General features: G+C 36.3%; 1 protein-coding gene across 1 annotated transcript in view; it reads left to right on the top strand.

Moving 5' to 3' along the window:
- CCDC39 (coiled-coil domain containing 39) overlaps positions 1 to 19,121 on the top strand; it is a 129,104-nt gene that overhangs the window by 89,942 nt on the left and 20,041 nt on the right. The window contains exons 12-14 of the mRNA XM_053565127.1: positions 2,518 to 2,655; positions 4,881 to 5,089; positions 11,195 to 11,318. Of these exons, the coding sequence (XP_053421102.1) occupies positions 2,518 to 2,655; positions 4,881 to 5,089; positions 11,195 to 11,318 (471 nt within the window). The remainder of the gene's footprint in view (positions 1 to 2,517; positions 2,656 to 4,880; positions 5,090 to 11,194; positions 11,319 to 19,121) is intronic.

The following is a 19,121-nucleotide window of genomic DNA, read 5'->3' on the forward strand; positions in this document are numbered from 1 at the left end:
ATAATGAGTAACTTGATTGCCTTTTACCTCTGAGATGCCATCTAAAAGAAGCTGCTTTTTTATGGGTCAGCTATTGTGTTATTCAAATATTTACTTAGTTATATTTAAAATGACTCAATTCTGTTAAAGTGAGAATGTTCTTTATCTTTAGAAATTTTGTTATTTTTATTGTAGTATAAAACTTGTGTTAAAGTTTGGCTGGAGAATAGGAGTGCAGAAGTGAGTGTGTGGCCCTGAATGGGTGAAGCACTCCCCAGGTTATTACCCCAGGAAAGACTAGTGATGAGTGTCCTCTAGTGATTTTAAGAAGAATTGCCTAATATTCCATGGTGTACAATGTATACAGTTATGATTTAATAAAAAAATAAAACAAAAAAATAAAAAAAAAAGTTGATTTGAGATAGTGAGAATTAAAAAAAAAAAAAAAAAAAGAATTGCCCTAAATTCCTTGAAGGCTGCAAAAGGCGAAAGACCAGTGTTATTTCTCTCTTTCCTTTTTTCTTTTAAGATGATGAAATTTTGTCCTCTGTCCTCTGATGAAATATTGTTTAATTGTTACTTCAAGGGAAAGGAACATAAGTTTTGGAATCATATAGGACTGGTTTTGTATTTCAAGGTTATACCACTACTGCTATTTTAACTTTTCTGAGTCCTAATTTACTCATTATTAAATGGGGAGAAAGATTGACAGTATTTTAGGGCACCTGGGAGAATTAGAAGCTATGTATATCTTAGCACAGTGCTTTTAGTAGACCCTATATGGTATTGTTTTGATTATTTAGAATATGAGAATGTTAACGCTTCAGAATCATAGCAGGATGACTTTGTATCTGAACACAGGTCTTGCCCATAGTCTGTTCTACTGTGTGGGAATGGTTATAGTTTTTCTCTCCCTTTTAACTACCCTGACTACTCTATCATATGGTTGGCTAGTGCTATGCCTATTCAAATTCTGGTTTTAACAGAAAGACACGTAAATTAATAGAAATGCAAGTGAATTTTTAAAATATATTAAATATAGTTAACCAAAGATTTACTCTACCCAATCATAGCACCAGATGTAAAGTCACTTAATATGCATTCTCCCATTCCATTACTTTTCATAATGTAAAGTGATTTTTTTCAGGTTGAAAAATCACATTAAATTTTAATTCTTTTGTTTTAAATTTCATTTTGTGAAATCACATATTTTTGCAAAAAATCTTCTATCTTGTTATTACAGTTATAGGTCTTGATACTTCAGAGAAATACAGACAATGAGAAAAAGAGTGAGACAGAACAGGGATGGAGGGAAGAAGAGAGAGAATGAGATATTTTGAACTGGAAAGTTTTGGTTTAGGAAACAAGAGGGGACTAAGAGCACAGGCCTTATTCTGGGATCTGAGTGGAAGAGGGACGCAAACTAGAATAGAACTAGAAAATTGGTATCTGGGTATGTATGACCTATTTATGCATCTGATGGAATTAGATCTTATCAAATACTTTATCTCCAGCAATATGTGATTATATATGTAATAATAATAATAATAATCATAGTTGACATTCACATGGAACTTTATGTGTCAAGCATTGTCGTAATACTCTTTGATAGTAACATCTTTAATCTTCGCAACAGCCCAAGGAGGTAGAAATTGTTCTCATCTCCGTCTTTGAGATGAGGAAGTTGGGAAGAGTAGATCACACCTGGGTCAGGTGGCTAATATGTAATTAAGGCCATCTATTTCCAGAGATTGTACTGTTAACCAGGACTCCATGCTTTCTCAGAATATTGATGTTTTCATGATCTGGAACTTGAATAGAGTCGAACAAACTCCTGTATGGGAGTGGTGAGCCATGTAATGAACCAAGTATGCTTCCTTCTCCTCATAAATGGCGATCACCTAGACAGTTGGCGGTCTTATCCACTAGTTATACTTTTGTGAATTCAATCAGCTGCTATTGAAAATATTCAGAAAATAAAGGGATGAAGGAAAAAAAAAGATAGGAAAAAAGAGAAGAAAAAGAAAAAATGGATGGTTCCATTTGTATTGAACATGTGCAGACTTTTTCTTGTCATTATGCCATAAACAATACAGTATAACAATCATTTACATAGCATTTACATTGTATTAGGTATTATAAATAATCTAGAGATGATGTAAAGTATACATAGGAGGATATACATAGGTTATGTGTAAATATTACAGTGTTTTATATGGATTTTGGTGTGTGTATGTGTGTAGGGGAACCGATTTTCCAAAAATACTAAGGGACAACTTTAATTTATTAGGTTGAACTGGAACTATACATAATATTTCCTAGAATTAATGAACTCATACTAAACCCAAAACATCAAAAGGATGATCAAAATGAAAATGCTTCTTTGTATCCATGTACATTATAGTAGAGTCACAGTGTGAAAAAGTGATTAAAACATCTAATTATTATAACTATTTGAGTATATAGTTTAGTGAAAGATACTACATGTTTAATATGGTATATAAAAACATACATTTCCATACTTTTTTCTTTTTACAGAATGATCTTCATTTTATCAAGAAGTCAAACAGTAAAAACTGTGAGGAAAAGCAGTCCCTTATGAGCAAAATTAATGAATTAAACATTTTTATTGAGAAATCAGAGAAAGAACTTAAAAAAGTCAAAGCTTTGAAACAGGTGCAATAAAATTACATGCATATATACAATTTAAAACCATATGTTTTATGTTAATTGTAGAAAATTTTAAACATATAACAAATTATGATGAAGAAAATATGTCACTGTAATTACCGTACTCAAGGTAAACAGTGTTAAACACCATTACTTCCTTCTAGTGTTTTAAAGAAAGTTGGTCTTGCATGTTTAAAAAGTTTTAGGGGCTGGAAGCGGTGGCTCACACCTGTAATCCCAGCACTTAGGAGGCCCAGGCAGCTGGATTGCCTGAGCTCATAGGTTTGAGACCAGTCTGAGCCAGAGTGAGATCCCGACTATAAAAATAGCTGGGCATTGTGGCAGGTTCCTGTAGTCCCAGTTACTTGGGAGGCTGAGGTGAAAGAATTGCTTGAATCCAGGAGTATGAGGTTGCTGTGAGCTTTGACACTATGGTACTCTACTGAGGGTGACAAAGCGAGACTCTGTCTCAAAAATAAATAAATAAATAAAAAGTTTTTGGGCAGGTGCAGTGGCTCAGGCCTGTAATCCTAGACCTCTGGGAGGTCGAAGTGGGTGTATTGCTTGAGCTCAGGAGTTTAAGACCAGCCTGAGCAAGAGTGAGAATCATCTCTACTAAAAACAGAATAAAGTAGCCAGAAATGGTGGCACATGCCTGTGGTCCCAGCTGCTACTTGGGAGGCTGAGGCAAGAGCTTCCCTTGATCCCAGGAGTTTGGAGTTGCTGTGAGCTATGATGATGCCATGATACTCTATTCAGGCTAATAGAATGAGACTCAGTCTCAAAAAAAAAAAAGTTTTTATATATTATACATGCTACCTAAAACATAAACTATTCTTTAAAAAATATTTTTAAAGGCTGCTTAAGAGTTAAATGTACACATATGATTATACATTTGTTCAGTTAGTCCTTTGGGACAAATTCCTTTGATAATTATGATTCAAAAGGAAATGAATATTATTAGTGTCTTGAAACTATTTTTAAGCCCAATTGCCTTCTAGAAGATTCCATTAATACTCCCATTACCAGTATGTAAGCATTCTATTTTATTCACTACCACCAAGGCTGGATATTCTAATTATAAAATTGTTGCCAATCTGATAATCAAACATAGTTTCTCATTGTTTTAGTCTGTACTTTTTAAATTGGCAACCATTGAAAACACTTTGTTTAAATAAAAATGTTTGAAATATTTTTTCCCTTATGTCGAGTTCTATACTTATTCTGTTTGGATTTATGGTTCATATTCTTGGCCCATTTTTCCACTGAGAGTTTTATAATTTCAAATTGCTTTGTAAAAGATTTTCATATTTAAAAATACTATCACTGCCATAAATATTGTCAATATTTTCCCCATTGGGCGGCGCCTGTGGCTCAAGGAGTAGAGCGCTGGCCCCATATGCTGGAGGTGGTGGGTTCCAACCCAGCCACAGCCAAAAACTACAAAGAAAAAAAATCAATATTTTCCCCATTTACTTATACGTTTTTATTTGTTGTTTTTGATATGCTCTTTTAAACATCAAATCTCTAGTTATTTTCCCCTTATAATTTTTATGCTTAGAAATTTTTGTCACACTAAAACCTAGACAAATTTTACTACTTCTAGTAGTTGCACTGATTTCATCCCTTATAGTAAATCTTTTAAATTTATCTGGAATGTATTTTTTGGTACATGCATTTTTGTACATTTGATAACATGTAGAGACCTAATCTTTTCTCCTACTGAAAAGCTATGTATATGAAATAGTGAAATCTTATATGCTGAGTGTTTCTGGAGTTTCTATTCTGAAAACTGGTCATTTGAGTACTCTTAAATCAGTATTCGTGATTGAATTTTTTTAAAATAAAAATGTCTTTATACATTATTTTGTGAAGTTCAGAGTATAAAAAATGCCCATCCATGGTACTTTATATGCTTTCTAGATATTGTAATTTTTAATTTCAGGAATACCTTTTTTCATTTGTTTTTAAAAAGCTTGAATTTAAAATTGAATTCTAAAAAATGATTTGGAATAGCCATACATGCTTTTTTTTTTAAAGGAAAAAGAAGAAAAACCAGAGTCATGACTCTGAGCAATCTAAGTTTAACCCTAGTTAATATCTTAATCAATGGTCAAATTAGAAACGCGTCTGTTTTCAAGTTTGCCTTTTCCGTCAATAAAAAGAAAAATATTTTAGATTTGACATAAAATATGTAATTTGAGTGTTTGACAATTTTGTTATGTTGATAGGATTTGATGATAGAGGACAATCTTCTAAAACTTGAAGTCAAACGTGCTCGCGAAATGCTTCACAATAAGGCAGAAGAAGTTCTTTCCCTGGAAAAAAGAAAACAGCAGTTATACACAGCTATGGAAGAAAGATCTGAAGAAATTAAAGTTCACCAAACAATGCTTATGTCACAAATAAGATATGTTGATCAAGAACGGCAAAACATAAGGTAATTAGTAGAGTATAAAAACACTGCTAAAGGGCGGTGCCTGTGGCTCAAGGAGTAGGGCGCCGGTCCCATATGCCGGAGGTGGCGGGTTCAAACCCAGCCCCGGCCAAAAAATCACAAAAAAAAAAAAAAAAAAAAACACTGCTAAAGACTTTTGGAAAAAAAATGTTGGGGTGGTGTCAGGAGAACTGTCTGCTTCCTTTAACATCCTAGGTGTCCTTTTTCTTCTTCAGTTAAAAGGCTTTTAATTAAGATACATGGCATATTATAGCCATAAATCTAAGCGCTTTCCTTTAATTAATTATTTATTTATAAAATAGTTTATTGTTTGGGATTCATTGAGGGTACAAAGAATTAGATTACACTGATTGCATTTGTTGGGTAAAGTCCCTCTTATAATTGTGTTGTGTCCCCAAGAGGTGTGCCATACACCGTGATCCCCCAACCCCCTTCCTCCTCCTCTCTCCCTGCTCTCTTATTCCCTTATCTCACCCCTGTTTTAGTTCACCTACTCCCTTCATATTATAATTGAATACACTGGATTCTTGCTTCTCCATTCTTGTGATGCTTTACTAAGAATAATATGCTCTGGCTTGGCGCCTGTAGCTCAAGTGGCTAGGGCGCCAGCCACATACACCGGAGCTGGGGGGTTTGAATTCAGCCTGGCCAGCCAAACAACAACAACTACAATCCAAAAATAGCCAGGCATTGTGGTGGGCGCCTGTAGTCCCAGCTACTTGGGAAGCTGAGGCAAGAGAATCACTTAAGCTCAAGAGTTTGAGGTTGCTGTGAGTTGTGACGCCACGGCACTCTACCCAGTGTTCCACCCCATCCAGGTTAATAAAAAGGATGTAAAGTCTTCCTCTTTTTTAATGGCTGAATAGTATTCCATGGTGTACATATACCACAGTGTGTTAATCCATTCCTGTCTTGGTGGGCATTTGGGTTGTTTCCACATTTTTGTGATTGTAAGTTGAGCTGCAATAAACAATCTAGTGCAAATATTCTTATGATAAAAGGATTTTTTTTTTTCCTTCTGGGTAGATGCCCAGTAATGGGATTGCAGGATCAAATGGGAGGTCTATTTTGAGCTCTTTGAGGATTCTCCATACTTCCTTCCAAAAAGGTTGTATTAGTTTGCAGTCCCACCAGCAGTGTAAAAGTGTTCCCTTCTCTCCACATCCACACTGGCATCTGCAGTTTTGAGACTGTGATGTGGGCCATTCTCGCTGGGGTTAGATAATATACAGAGTAGTTTTGATTTACATTTCTCTGATAATTAGAGACGATGAGCATTTTTTCATATGTTTGTTAGCCATTCATCTGTCTTCTTTAGAGAAGGTTCTATTCATGTCTCTTGTCTAGTGATATGTGGGATTGTTTTTAAAGGGAGAGAATATCGCCTTTCTTTCTCTGCTTCAGCAGGCTGAGTTGGCTTTTGTTCCTCAGGTAGCAGACTGATCACAGGAATTAGTTTCTTGTGATAGTCCCTGGACCTACAGGGAAAATGTTTGGTCCTTACAATTTCACACCTCTGTCTTCTTGGAATAGTCCCTGGACCTACAAGGAAAATGTTTGCAGCTTTAGTAGCAATGAATAAGATTGGGCAAGAGGATTTATCAATCCTAGAAACATCAGATAAACTTTGTTATTTTATTTAATACTTGTGATAACTACAGAGAACAAAGGAAGAGAATCAGTCATAAAAGGTATTTTGGTTCTGGGTGGCGCCTGTGGCTCAAACGACTAGGGTACTGGCCCCATATACCAGAGGTGGCGGGTTCAAACCTGGCCCCGACAAAAAAAAAGAAAAAAGAAGTATTTTGGTTCTTTCCATGACATTCTCTTAAAGAAGCAAATCTTGGACTACAGCTCACCACAATTTGTTTAAGAAGATTCAAAGTAAAACAATAATTATGTTGGCCAGGCTCAGTGGCTTATGCCTGCAATCCTAGCACTCTGGGAGGCACAGGTGGGTGGATTGCCTAAGCTCAGGAGTTCAAGACCAGCCCGAGCAAGAGCGAGGCCCTGTCTCTAAAAATGGCCAGGTGCTGGTGGGAATGCAAGCTAATACAACCTGTTTGAAAAGTTTGGAGAATACTCAAGGAACTAAAAGTAAACCTACTGTTGGATCCTGCAATTCCTCTACTATGTATATACCCAGAGGATCAAAAATAATTTTACAATGAACACATTTGCACCAGAATGTTTTATTGAAGCCCTATTTATAATTGCCAAGACATGGAAACAGCCCAAATGCCCATCAACCGATGTCGACAGATTGTGGTATATGTACACCATGGAATACTATGCAGCCATAAAAAGATGGAGACTTCACATCTTTTATGTTTACCTGAATAGAGTTGGAACATATTCTTCTTAGTAAAGTATCTCCAAAATAGAAAAAAAAAGTATCCAATGTACTCAATACTACTATGAAATCAACATATAATCACCTACAAATTTGTATCAATGGCAAAACGTAACAATAGTCCAGAAAGTAGAAGGGAAGAGGAGAGAGAGAGGGGAGGGAAAGGAGGAGGGGAGAGGATGGAAGGTATTTGGGGGACCTCACTTAATGTGCATGACGCAATGGTACATTTCAAAACAATTAAGAAAAGAGTATAATTGTCTTACCACAACAAATAAGTAAGCAAGGTGATGGCTGTGTTAATCAGTTCAATGTAAGCATTTCACATTGTATATCAAATCAGTACACTGAACCTCATAAATGCATAAATGCACACAGTTATGATTTAATAAAAACAAAACAAAAAAATGAAGTACTTGAAAAAATAAAAAAAATAAAAATGGCCAGGTGTTGGTGGCAGGCACGCAGGTGCCTGTAGTCCCAGCTACTTGAAAGTCTGAGGCAAGAGAATTACTTCAGCCCAAGAGTTTGGGGTTGCTGTGAGCTATGACATCATGGCACTCAACCAAGGATGACAAAGTGATACTCTGTCTGAAAAAAACCCCGATATTCATGGATGATAAAATGTCGTGGTTAAAGATGCAAAGGAGACCTAGCCTTCTCTGTGGCATACAATAATCTGGCATAGATAAATATTAATACTACTAGAACTTCAGGAATTTCACACAGCCTTGGAACAGATATTTATGATATATTTATATTATTATGGTATTTATATCTTTAAACATCATCTCTTATGTGACAATGTGTTCCTGTATGGTTTAATAAGCCAATAAGCCTAATAAGTTTCTCTTGACTTTTAGTGGCTCTATTATTAAAAGCTAGTTGAGATTAAAAGGACTGAATTTAGAATTTGTTCTTGGAAAGCCTGCCACACATTACAGGTCTAAAACGTTTTTTAATAGACTCACAAGTCACTGTAAAACAATGGCCTTCTTTTGGGCGGCGCCTGTGGCTCAGAGGAGTAGGGTGCCAGCCCCATATGCTGTAGGTGGTAGGTTCAAACCCAGGTTCGAACCCCCGGCCAAAAAAACTGCAAAAAAAAAAAACAAAAACAAAAACAATGGTCTTCTTTTAACCAAGAGTGGTAATCATTCACCTAGCCAAAATGATAATTAAAAGACGTTGCAAGGCAAAAAATGTTACCCTGAGATGGAAAGGAGACTTGGCTTATAAGGGGGTGAACTGAATCTGTCTCTTTTCTCTCTCTCCTTTTTTTCAAAGAGTGAACAATTTTTTTTTTAATTTTTACTAATATCATATGAAAAATTTATTTAAAAGAGAAAACCAGATATTATTTTTGTCTTTAGTTTTAAATGAATTTCTAATGTTTACACTGTTACTAGAACTGGCTTCAAGTGACCTGGAGTTAGTGATAACATAACAGTAACTTAGCAACCACAGCTTTCAAGCAGGTAGAAAACTGAGAGATGGACAGACAGTTTCAAAACTTCTTATTTTAACTCTATAGTGGCTGATTGACAATTTGAGTTCTCAACTTTCTATGTATTTTAGTCTATTAGTTTAAACAAGAGCAGAAATTTAAGAGGTTTCAAACACAAGTCTTATCATGGAGAACAGAAACATTAAGCAGAAATTTTCTTTTTAATTATAGCTAACCTGATTTTATACAAAATTTCTTTATAAATTCCCTTCTATGAGCCTTATGCTAACTTGCACTGACCCTAAACGAGTGTCCAACCTTTTTTCTGCTGTACATTGGAAAATAAGAGTTCTTTGAGGACACACATTATATACAAAAACACTAACAAAAGCCAATTAGGAAAAAATTGACACCACAGACAACCAAAAAAAAAAAAAAATCTTCAAAAAAAGCAGACTTCAGCCTTCAGGCAGCAGGTTGGACACCCCTTGGTTAGACAGTGGTGAAAGGAAATGGGCTGGATTTTTCATCCTGGCTTTGACCCTGCGGCCTCCCAGAGAGGGAGTTAATGTGCAGGTTGGGAGGGAGTTTGGCCAGCTTGAATGAGTGAGGCTGGGGGAGAGTATTGAGGAGCCAGAAGAGGAAGGAGGGGGCTGAAAGAAGGGGAGTCGCCAGAGAAATGTTCTCTGGGAAGTGAAGACAATGAGAGAGATCCAGGAATAAGAAGTAACATGTGGCAAGCAGGGTGAAGATTGGGCAAATTTAAAGAAAGATTGAAATTAGGGAACTTTAGATCCATTCTTGGGCCAAATTTCATTTAATGCAGTAAATCTATTGTGATCACATAAAGGATGAATAAATATCTTCTGATGAAGTAATAGTGATAATTAGTTACAGAATTCCTTAGTGATAAAACTAAGGAAAACTGTAACTGCTGACTCTCTCTATGTTTTACCATGAGTTCTCTCGAGGTTTAGAGAACCTGTAGGTTGAAGATTCGTTTTGTCAAGATTGGATGGCTCATTTTCAAGAAGTTGTAGCAGGCAAATGAGCCACCCTCATATGCCTTGTATGCATGTATTAGCATTACTAATATTACTACAAAGTTCCAAAAGGTGCTCATAAAATGTAAATTTATTGAACTAAAAGGAAAAACTAGCCAACAGACTTAAGAATATGAATTTGTTCTGCAGAAAAATGGGCTAGAAAGAAGATGGAAAAAGAGAAGCATCTGCATCTGAATGCTGGAAGATGGTTCTACAAAAGTTTCTCATGATCAGTCTATATGTAAAGGCTATATACAATATTTAGTATTACTCTTCTCCATTTACATACTGTAAAAGATTAATATAAACATATATTTACATTGTACTTAAATGCAAATAAACACTTCAGAACCACATTATTGACGAAATGCCATCTCTTCCACGAAAACTTTCTCTGTTTCTGCCAAGGTGGGAGGATTGTTTGAACTCCAGTGTTCAAGACCAGCCTGAGCAAGAGCAAGACCCATTCTCTACTAAAAACAGAAAAATAAGGGGTGCCTGCAGTCCCACCTATGTGGGAGGCTGAGGCAGGAGGATTACTTGAACCCTAGGGTTTGAGGTTGCTGTGAGCTAGGCTGATGCCATGGCTCTCTGCTCAGGGTGACCGAGTGAGACTCTGTCTCAAAAAAAAAAAAAAGGAAAATTTAGTGCATAACAAAACATTCACTTTTTAGTATTCTGATTTACAACTGTTTCTACAAATAAACTTTGACAAAATGTGGGGGGAAAAAAGAGTTTCTCATAGTTTGGCCTGCCTTGCAAAGAGAAGCACTAGCTTTCCTATTCTGGGCTATCTTTTAAAAGATGTTTGAACAGCAGAAACTAGAGCTTGTCTCTTCCTCTGAAGCAAAAGTAGGCATGTTTTCTTATTTCCTATTATAAAATGTTTGAGGTCCCTCAGTTGCAATGCAGATCTACTCTGTGCACAATCTCTTCTCCCCACAAAGGATGTGGGGAGCAAAGGTAACCAATACTGTCAGAAAACTTACACCACTTGTTATGCCATGAGTAATAAAGCCCTTTGTCTCTGACATAGAAATGGTGTCTTCTGCCAGCATCACAAAACTGTGGCAAACTAACACATTGGCCTTGAACTAAGCCGTTTTGTACTGAATCATTAAGTTGAAAAGCGAGAACACTTAACCTGTTTGAGTTCAGCAGTAACACAAATCCAAATGTCTTCAATAAGAACACAGCATTATTTGTTTTTTGGTGTTTAATTTTTCTTTTTCTATTCACATTAGTTCTGAGTTTCATGATCGCCTAAGTAAAATAGATAAGCTGAAGAATAGATATGAAATTCTTACGGTTGTTATGCTGCCTCCTGAAGGAGAAGAGGAGAAAACACAGACCTATTATGTAATAAAGGTAATTTTAATTGATTTACCATTGTGATACACATTGTATGAAGTATCCTTTCTTCATTAACTGATTCATAATAATACTCTGGACTTAAAAGAACCAAAATGGCAATCTTCTTACCATGAAATCTAGCAAATTAATTAGCGCCATTAACTCTTGTATTTAATAAGAGCCCAAACATTTGTGCTAGATAGAGACCCTGAAATATTATTAGTTTTATACACCTCCAGCCTGTGAGGTAAAAGCCTCGTCCTCTAGTTCTGGGAACCTATTGCTAACTTGTTCCAAAACCTTTCCTCTTTTGAGTTTAGGCTATTCCACTTACCCAGTCTTTCTTGGAACGTCCTTCAAAGGTTTTTAAATTTTTCAAATGTTGTATTTCATCATGTTATAGGGTTACAAATGTTTTTGGTTATAAGTATTGATTACGTTATTCTTGAGTCAGATTTAAAGTATCCCCATCACTCAGACAGTGTTGATTGTACTCACTGGGTAGGTTTTGACCCAACCCCTCCTGTCCCTCTATCCTCTGCTTGAATTCTGCTGAGTTTTACTTCTCTCTGTGCCCATGTGTGCTTATCGGTTGGTTCCAATTTAACAAGTAATGCAATGTTTATTTTTCCATTCTTTTGATACTTCACTTAGGATAGTGGTCTCTACCTCCATTTAAATTGTTACAAAAGGCCTTAATTTATCCCTTGTCATGACTGTGTAATATTCCACAATGTGTGTGTGTGTGTGTGTGTTGTGTATTTTTTCCTTAATCCACTCATGAATGGATGGACACTTGGGTTGATTCCACATCTTTGAACTTGTGAATTGTGCTGCAATAAACATTTGAATGTAGGTGTCTTTTTGATGAAATGAGTTATTTTTCTTTGGGTAAATACCCAGTACTGGGATTGTTAACCAAATGGTATGTCTACTTTTAGTTCCTTTAGGGGTCTCCATACCATTTTCTGTAGAGGTTTTTACTAGTTTGCAGTTTCACCAGCAGTGAATAAGTGTTTCTTTCTCTCTGCATGTATGCCAGAGTCTATTGCAGTGGTTCTCAACCTTCCTAATGCCATGACCCTTTAATACAGTTCCTCATGTTGTGGTGACCCCCAACCAGAAAATTATTTTCATTGCTACTTCGTAACTGTAATTTTGCTACTGTTATGAATTGTAATGTAAATAAATATCTGAGTTTTCTAATGGTCTTAGGTGACTTCTGTGAAAGGGTTGTTCGACCTCCAAAGGGGTTGCGACCCATAGGTTGAGAACTGCTGGTCTACTGTTTTGGGGCCTTTTAATAAAACCTATTCTAACTGGCGTAAAGTGATATTTAATTTTTTTTCTTTTTTTTATTGTTAAATCATAGCTGTGTACATTAGTGCAATCAAGGGGTACAATGTGCTGGTTTCATATACAATCTGAAATATTCTCATCAAACTGTTCAATGTAGCCTTCATGGCATTTTCTTAGTTATTGTACGTAGACATTTGTATTTCTCTGATAATCAAGCACTTTTCATGTGTTTATTGGCCATTTGTCTATCTTCTTTTGAAAAGCTTCTGTTCATGTCTTTGCCCACTTTTTAATGTTTTTTCTTTCCCTGATAATTTGCTTGAGTTCTTTATAGATTCTGGTTATTTGCCCTTTACTGGATGTATAGATTGTGAATATTTTCTCCCATTCTTATGTTGTCTATTTGCTCTGTTGATTATTTCCTTAGCTGTGCAGAAGCTTTTTAATTTAATCAAGTCCCATTTAATTATTTTTGTTTGTTGCTATGATTGCCAGTGGGGTCTTCTTCCTCATGAATTATTTGCCTAAGCCAATATTTAGAAGAGCTTTTTCAACATTTTCTTCTAGAGCTCTTATGGTTGTATGCCTTACATGTACTGGTAAGTCTTCTTACCCATCTTGAATCAATGTTTGTGAGTGGTCAGAGACATGGAGCCTGTTTCATTCTCGTGCATGTGGCTATCCAATTTCCCAGCACCTCTCACTGAATAGGGCTTCTTTCCTTTTTTCCTTGGTATATATTTTTATCTGCTTTATTAAAGATTAGTTGGCTGGGTATGGATGATTTTATGTCTATGTTCTATGTTCTGTTCATTTGGTCTATGCTGTATTTTTAAGCCAATACCATCTGTTTTGGTTAGTATAGCCTTATAGTATAGTTTGAAATCTGATAACATGATGTCTCTAGATTTGCACCTTTTTGCTTAAGATTACTTTATTTGGGATCCTTTCTGATTCCAAATTAAGTGTAGTATTATTTTTCTAGATCTGTGAAATATGATATTGGTATTTTGATGGGAATTGCATTGAATATGTAAACAACTTTGGATAATATGGCCATTTTAACAATGTTGATTCTGCCAATCCATGAGTATGGTATGTTTTTCCATTTGTTTGTGTCCTCTGTGATTTCTTTCCTCAGTGTTTCATAGTTTTCTTTTAGATAAATCTTTTACCCCCTTGTTTAAGTTTCAAGGTCTTTTATTTTCTTTTTAACTATCATGAATGGTATTGAGCCTTTGATTTGACTATCAGCTTGACTGTTATTGGTGTATAGGAATACTACTAATTTGTATACATTGCTTTTGTAAGCTGAGACTTTGCTGAATTTATCAATTCCACAAGTCTTGTATTGTGGTCTTTGAGATTTTTTTATATATAAAATCATATCACCAGCAAAAAGGGGTAGTTAGCTCTTCTTTCCCAATTTAGATACCCTTTGTGTCTTTCTCTTGCCTGATCTGGCTACAATTTCCAGAACTATGCTGAGTAGAAATGGTTTTGTTGGGAATACTTTCAACTTTTCCCCCTTCAGTATGATGTTGGCTGTGAGTGTGTCATATATGGCTTTCATAATCTTGAGATATTTTCCTACTGTGCTTTCATAATCTTGAGTTTTTTTGAGTGTGCTTATTATGTAAGGGTCCTGGATTTTTTCAAATGATTGTTATGCCTCTGTTGAGATGATCATATGGTGTTTGTTTTTGCGATGAATCATATTTATTGATTTATATGTGTTGAATCATGCTTGCATCCCTGGGATGAAGCCTACCTGGTCATGGTGGATTATTTTTTTTTTTATATGCTATTGAATTTGGTTTGCTATTTTTTTTTTAAGGATTTTTGCATCTATAAAGGGTGCTCAAAATGCACACAAATTTTAAGAAAGGAAAAAACTATGTTAAAATTGTAAAACTCAATATGTACTAATAACAAAAGATGAATATAAGTCACATTTGAGCACCTCTTGTAATTGCAGAAGTCAAATGTCACTTGAGTATTACAATTTTCATAGTATTTTCTTTTCTTAAAATGTGTATACATTTTTTTGTACTCCCTTTATATTCATAAGAGATATTGGTCTGTAGTTATCCTTTTTGTTGTTGTTGTGTCCTTTCCTGGGATGAGTTGAGGATTCCCTCCACAGTATTATGGCATGATTTCTGCTGTACAGGTACCAGCTCTTCTTGGTAATTCTGATAAAATTTCACTGTGAATGCATTTGGTCTGGGGCTTTTTTTGTTAAAAGATTTTCTATTACTGCTTCAATCTCATTGCTTGTTCTTGATCTGTTTAGGAGTTCGTTTCTTCCTGATTAAGTCTTTGGAGGTTGTGTGTTTCCAGGAATTTTCATTGCTTCTGTGTTTTCAAATTTTTGTACATAGAAATTTTCATAGTATTTACAGATGATTGTTTTTGTTGTTGTATCAATTGTATTATTTCATTTTTCATTTCTGATTGAGCTTATTTAGATACTTTCTCTTCTATTCTTGGTTAATCTAGTAAGAGGAATATTAATTTTGTTTACCCTTTCAAAGAACCAACTTTTTGTGTCATTGATCTTTTGTATTTTTTTGGTTTTCCATTTTGTTTAGTTTTGGTCTGACTTTAATTATTTCTTTTCTTATGCTGATTTTGGGTTTGGTTTGCTCTTCCTTTTCTAATTCTTTGATACTTGTCAAAGTCGCTAGATCTTTGAAATTTGAGATTGTTAATTTGCATTCTGTCTTTCTGATGTAGGCTGTCAATGCTATGCATTTTCCCTTTAGCACTGCTTTTGCTGAATCTCATAGATTTTTGATAATTTGGTCTCCTTTCTTTTTCAGTTTGAATACCCTTTTGATTTGTATCTTAACTTCATAATTGCCTTAATAATGGTTCAGCAACAGGTTGTTTAATTTCCATAATTTTGTGTAGAATTGAGCATTTCTCTTGGAATTGATTTCTGGTTTTATTGCACTATAGTTTGAGAAGTATATGGTATGATTTCTATTTTTTTAATTTGTTGAAATATGTTTTGTGGCCTAAGATCTGACCACCCTGTGAGAATGTTCCATGCACTGAGTAGATGTCAGTGGTTTTGGAGTAAGATGTTCTGTAAATGTCACTAAGGCCCAATTTTGTTCAACAGTCCTGTTTAAGTCCAGTGTTCATTTATTTTCTGCTTGGATGATTTGTCTAGTTCTTTCAGTGGGATGTTAAAGTGCTCCAACAGTTACAATGCTACTATTTACCTTTTTGCTTAGATATAGTAGGGTTTACTTTATGCATCTGGGCGTTCTTGTGGTAGGTGCATAAAGTGTAGAATTGTTACGTCTTATTCTTGAATCTCTCCTTTTATTATATAATGTCCATCTTTGTCTTTCTTTCCTATTGATAATATGTCAATTTTATTTGACATTAAAATGGTCACATCTACTTTCTGTTAATTGCTATTGGCATGGAATATTGTTTGCCATGCCTTCACCTTGAGTCTGTATGAGTCCTTGTAAGTTAGATGCGTTTCCTAGAGATAGGAGATACTTGAGTTGTAATTTTTATTCTTCATCTGCAGGGATGCTTATGCTTCTTGTGTTTGGCCATTTTACAAAATCTCACATTTCTTTGGGGCTTTGTTTATTACTCTAGTTCTCTCTCCTTTATTTTATTTATTTATTTATTTGAGACAGAGTTTTACTATGTTGCCCTCGGTAGAGTGCCGTGGCATCACCGCTTATAGCACAACCTCCAACTCCTGGGCTCAAGTGATTCTCCTGCCTCTGCCTCCCAAGTAGCTGGGACTACAGGTGCCTGTCACAATGCCTGGCCATTTTTTGTTGCAGTTGTCATTGTTGTTTAGCAGGCCCAGGCCAAGTTTGAACCCACCACCCTCTGTGCATGTGGCTGGTGTGGCAACCACCATGCTACGGGGGCCGAGCCTCTTCTTTATTTTTGACTAAGTTAATGCAAATGAGTTGTCTACAAGTGCTGTGATTCTTTCTTCTGCCTTATCTAGTCAAAAACTTTCCACTTGAAAAATAAATTTCCAATAAATAAATTCATTTATTTCCTTAAATGAATTTATCTATCTATCACTGGGGCTGGAGTGTAATGCTCACTGCATCCTCAAATTCCTGTGCTGAAGCGGTCCTCCTGCCTCAACCTGCTAGTAGCTAATACTAACAGAACAGGCCATCAGGCCCAGCTAATTTTTCTACTGATTGTAGAGATGGAGTCTCATTCTTGCTCAGTGCTGGTATTTAATCCTTGCTGCACGGGATCCTCCCTTCTCATCTTTCCAGGGTGCTAACATTATAGGTGTGAGCCATTGTGCCTGGTTGTTACATGTATTTTTCATTTCTAGAAGTTTTATTTGATTTAAAAAAAAATTTTTTTTTAAATATATATTGTTTAGGATACAGGATACTGCATCCTCAGTTATAAATGAATTAGGTTTATAATTTCCCCTTTATAATAATATATTTTTTCCAATTTTAATATCAGGCATATCCAGATTAAGTAGAATAATTTTAAAGTATTTTTTCTTTTTCTATTGTCTATAAGATTTGGCATGATCTGTTTTTTGAAATTATCTTTTATTTTTATTTATAAATATTAGTTGTCTATTCTTTGATACTGTGGGAAAAAAATAATAAGAAGAAGTTAATTGATGACTCCATACTGAACCTCAGGGTGAAAGCATTCTATAATAGACATAATCTTATTTGACAATGTAAATGTTACTTTCTTTGCATTACTATTATTATTATTGCTTAATACTTCGTTGCAGCAATCGTCTGATGTCTTTTCTGAATGTATTTGTCTTCGTTCCTTCTTTGCAAGGTTTTTGTTTCTGGTCCCTGTCTTAAATATTGTTATTGTTGTTAAATTTTAAGCCTTTTTAATTTTGTGAAGGCAAAAAGTGGGAGCCTAATGTGTAACACATGTATATGTGAAAATAAAAAAAAATATTTTTATCTCTTTAGTGAACATTTTATCCGTTTCCTGAATTATGATTTCATTAAGTTTGTTTTCCATTTTTCTCTTGGATTTCATTAAGTTCTCTTACAATCCATATTTGGAATTCTCTATCTGTTATTTCAGTATTTTCATTTTGGTGCTAGTAAGCTGGTTTCATTCAGTGCTAGTAAGCTGGTTTTACTTTCTGTCTGATTTTTTTGTACGTCTGGACTTCTTTTGCTGATTCCTTCTCATCTGGTGCAGCTGTTACTTCTTATTAGTGAATTTTTTTGTTTGTTTGTTTAGATGGGGCATCTCTTTTTCCTTCCTCACTCCTCTTTGCAGCATCTTTGGCTTTTGCTTGTGGGGGCTTTGATGGCAATTTAGGCTCCGGGTGGATGCCTTAGCTATAAATATCCTTACCAGACTGGTTTTCTCAGTTGTTAATTGTTTATAGGCTGTAGCAGTGGTGTGGGCTGTGTGTTTGGGCCGCTTTCCTGTGTTTGTTGAGGGAGGATGGAGGTCCTTGAAATCCTTTCTGCTTCCCCACCCCTGTGGCCTTCTCAACAGTGCGTATTGTATTGGCACATCCAGTTTAATCTCTGAGACAGTAGTTGGTGCTGTAAAGATCAGCCTCACCCTTTGGAGTCAGTAAATGTAAAGGGCTATGCAAATTGACCTCCCTACCAATAGGTGTCACTTGCCAGAAGGAACAAGTTTCAGTGTTGTTGTTAGGACCTGTGACCAAATGTAGACCCTCAGAAGTACTCAAATGCCCCCGATGGTGGGTGGGACTCTGGAAGTCCTTCTCCGCCACAGTTGAGCCTGGTGGGAGAGTGAGACTGAACGGGATGGGATGGGTGAGCCTACCCGCAGGCCACACCAAAGCTGGTAAGCTAGCTGTCTTGTAAGGGTCAAGGTCTGCTCCCAGGCCTCCAGGGAGGGGCTGAAGCAGCCACTACCCATCCAGAAAGTTGGTTTGTGGCAGGAGTGGCCATCTGCGATCCACAGTCCAGCTGTCAGGTACAGTTTTTTGTCTTGTTCCATCTCCTCTGCTCTGTAGTCTTCCTTAGGCATCTGGAGGCTGAGATCCTCCATGATGATGCTTGGGCTTGGCAGCTTCCCATCCAGGATCTTGCCCTGGACTGAGAGCATAGCCTCCCTGGGGGGAAAGGGGGCTGTGTGTGCTGCAGCTATGACTCCCACTGACTTCTCCTCTCAGTTCTGCCCATGTGGCTCCCTCTGCTCCCAAGGTTAGTTCATACATCTCACCTCCATGCCCATGAGCAACATGGTCAAATCCTGGGGATATGGACTCTGGCCTGCAGGGTTTTCCTTGGGTCCCTGAAGATCAATCCCTGACTGTGCCAGGGAGAAGCATGCGGGACCCAAGTTGCCTATGGGGTGCCCATGCAGGTTTGCTGTCCCTCTGCTTTGGGGCGTGCCCTGCTCTGATGCAGCAGCAGGCAAGCACCACCAGGATGGCTTGTGAGTGGGGTACTTACAATCTGAGCACCCTTAGTCTGCTGCAGGTCTTCAGGAAGAAAGATTTAAGCCCCACTTTCTGTGGAAACCTCAGTG

The sequence above is a fragment of the Nycticebus coucang genome, chromosome 16 (genome assembly GCF_027406575.1).
Source record: "Nycticebus coucang isolate mNycCou1 chromosome 16, mNycCou1.pri, whole genome shotgun sequence".
NCBI lineage: Eukaryota > Metazoa > Chordata > Mammalia > Primates > Lorisidae > Nycticebus > Nycticebus coucang.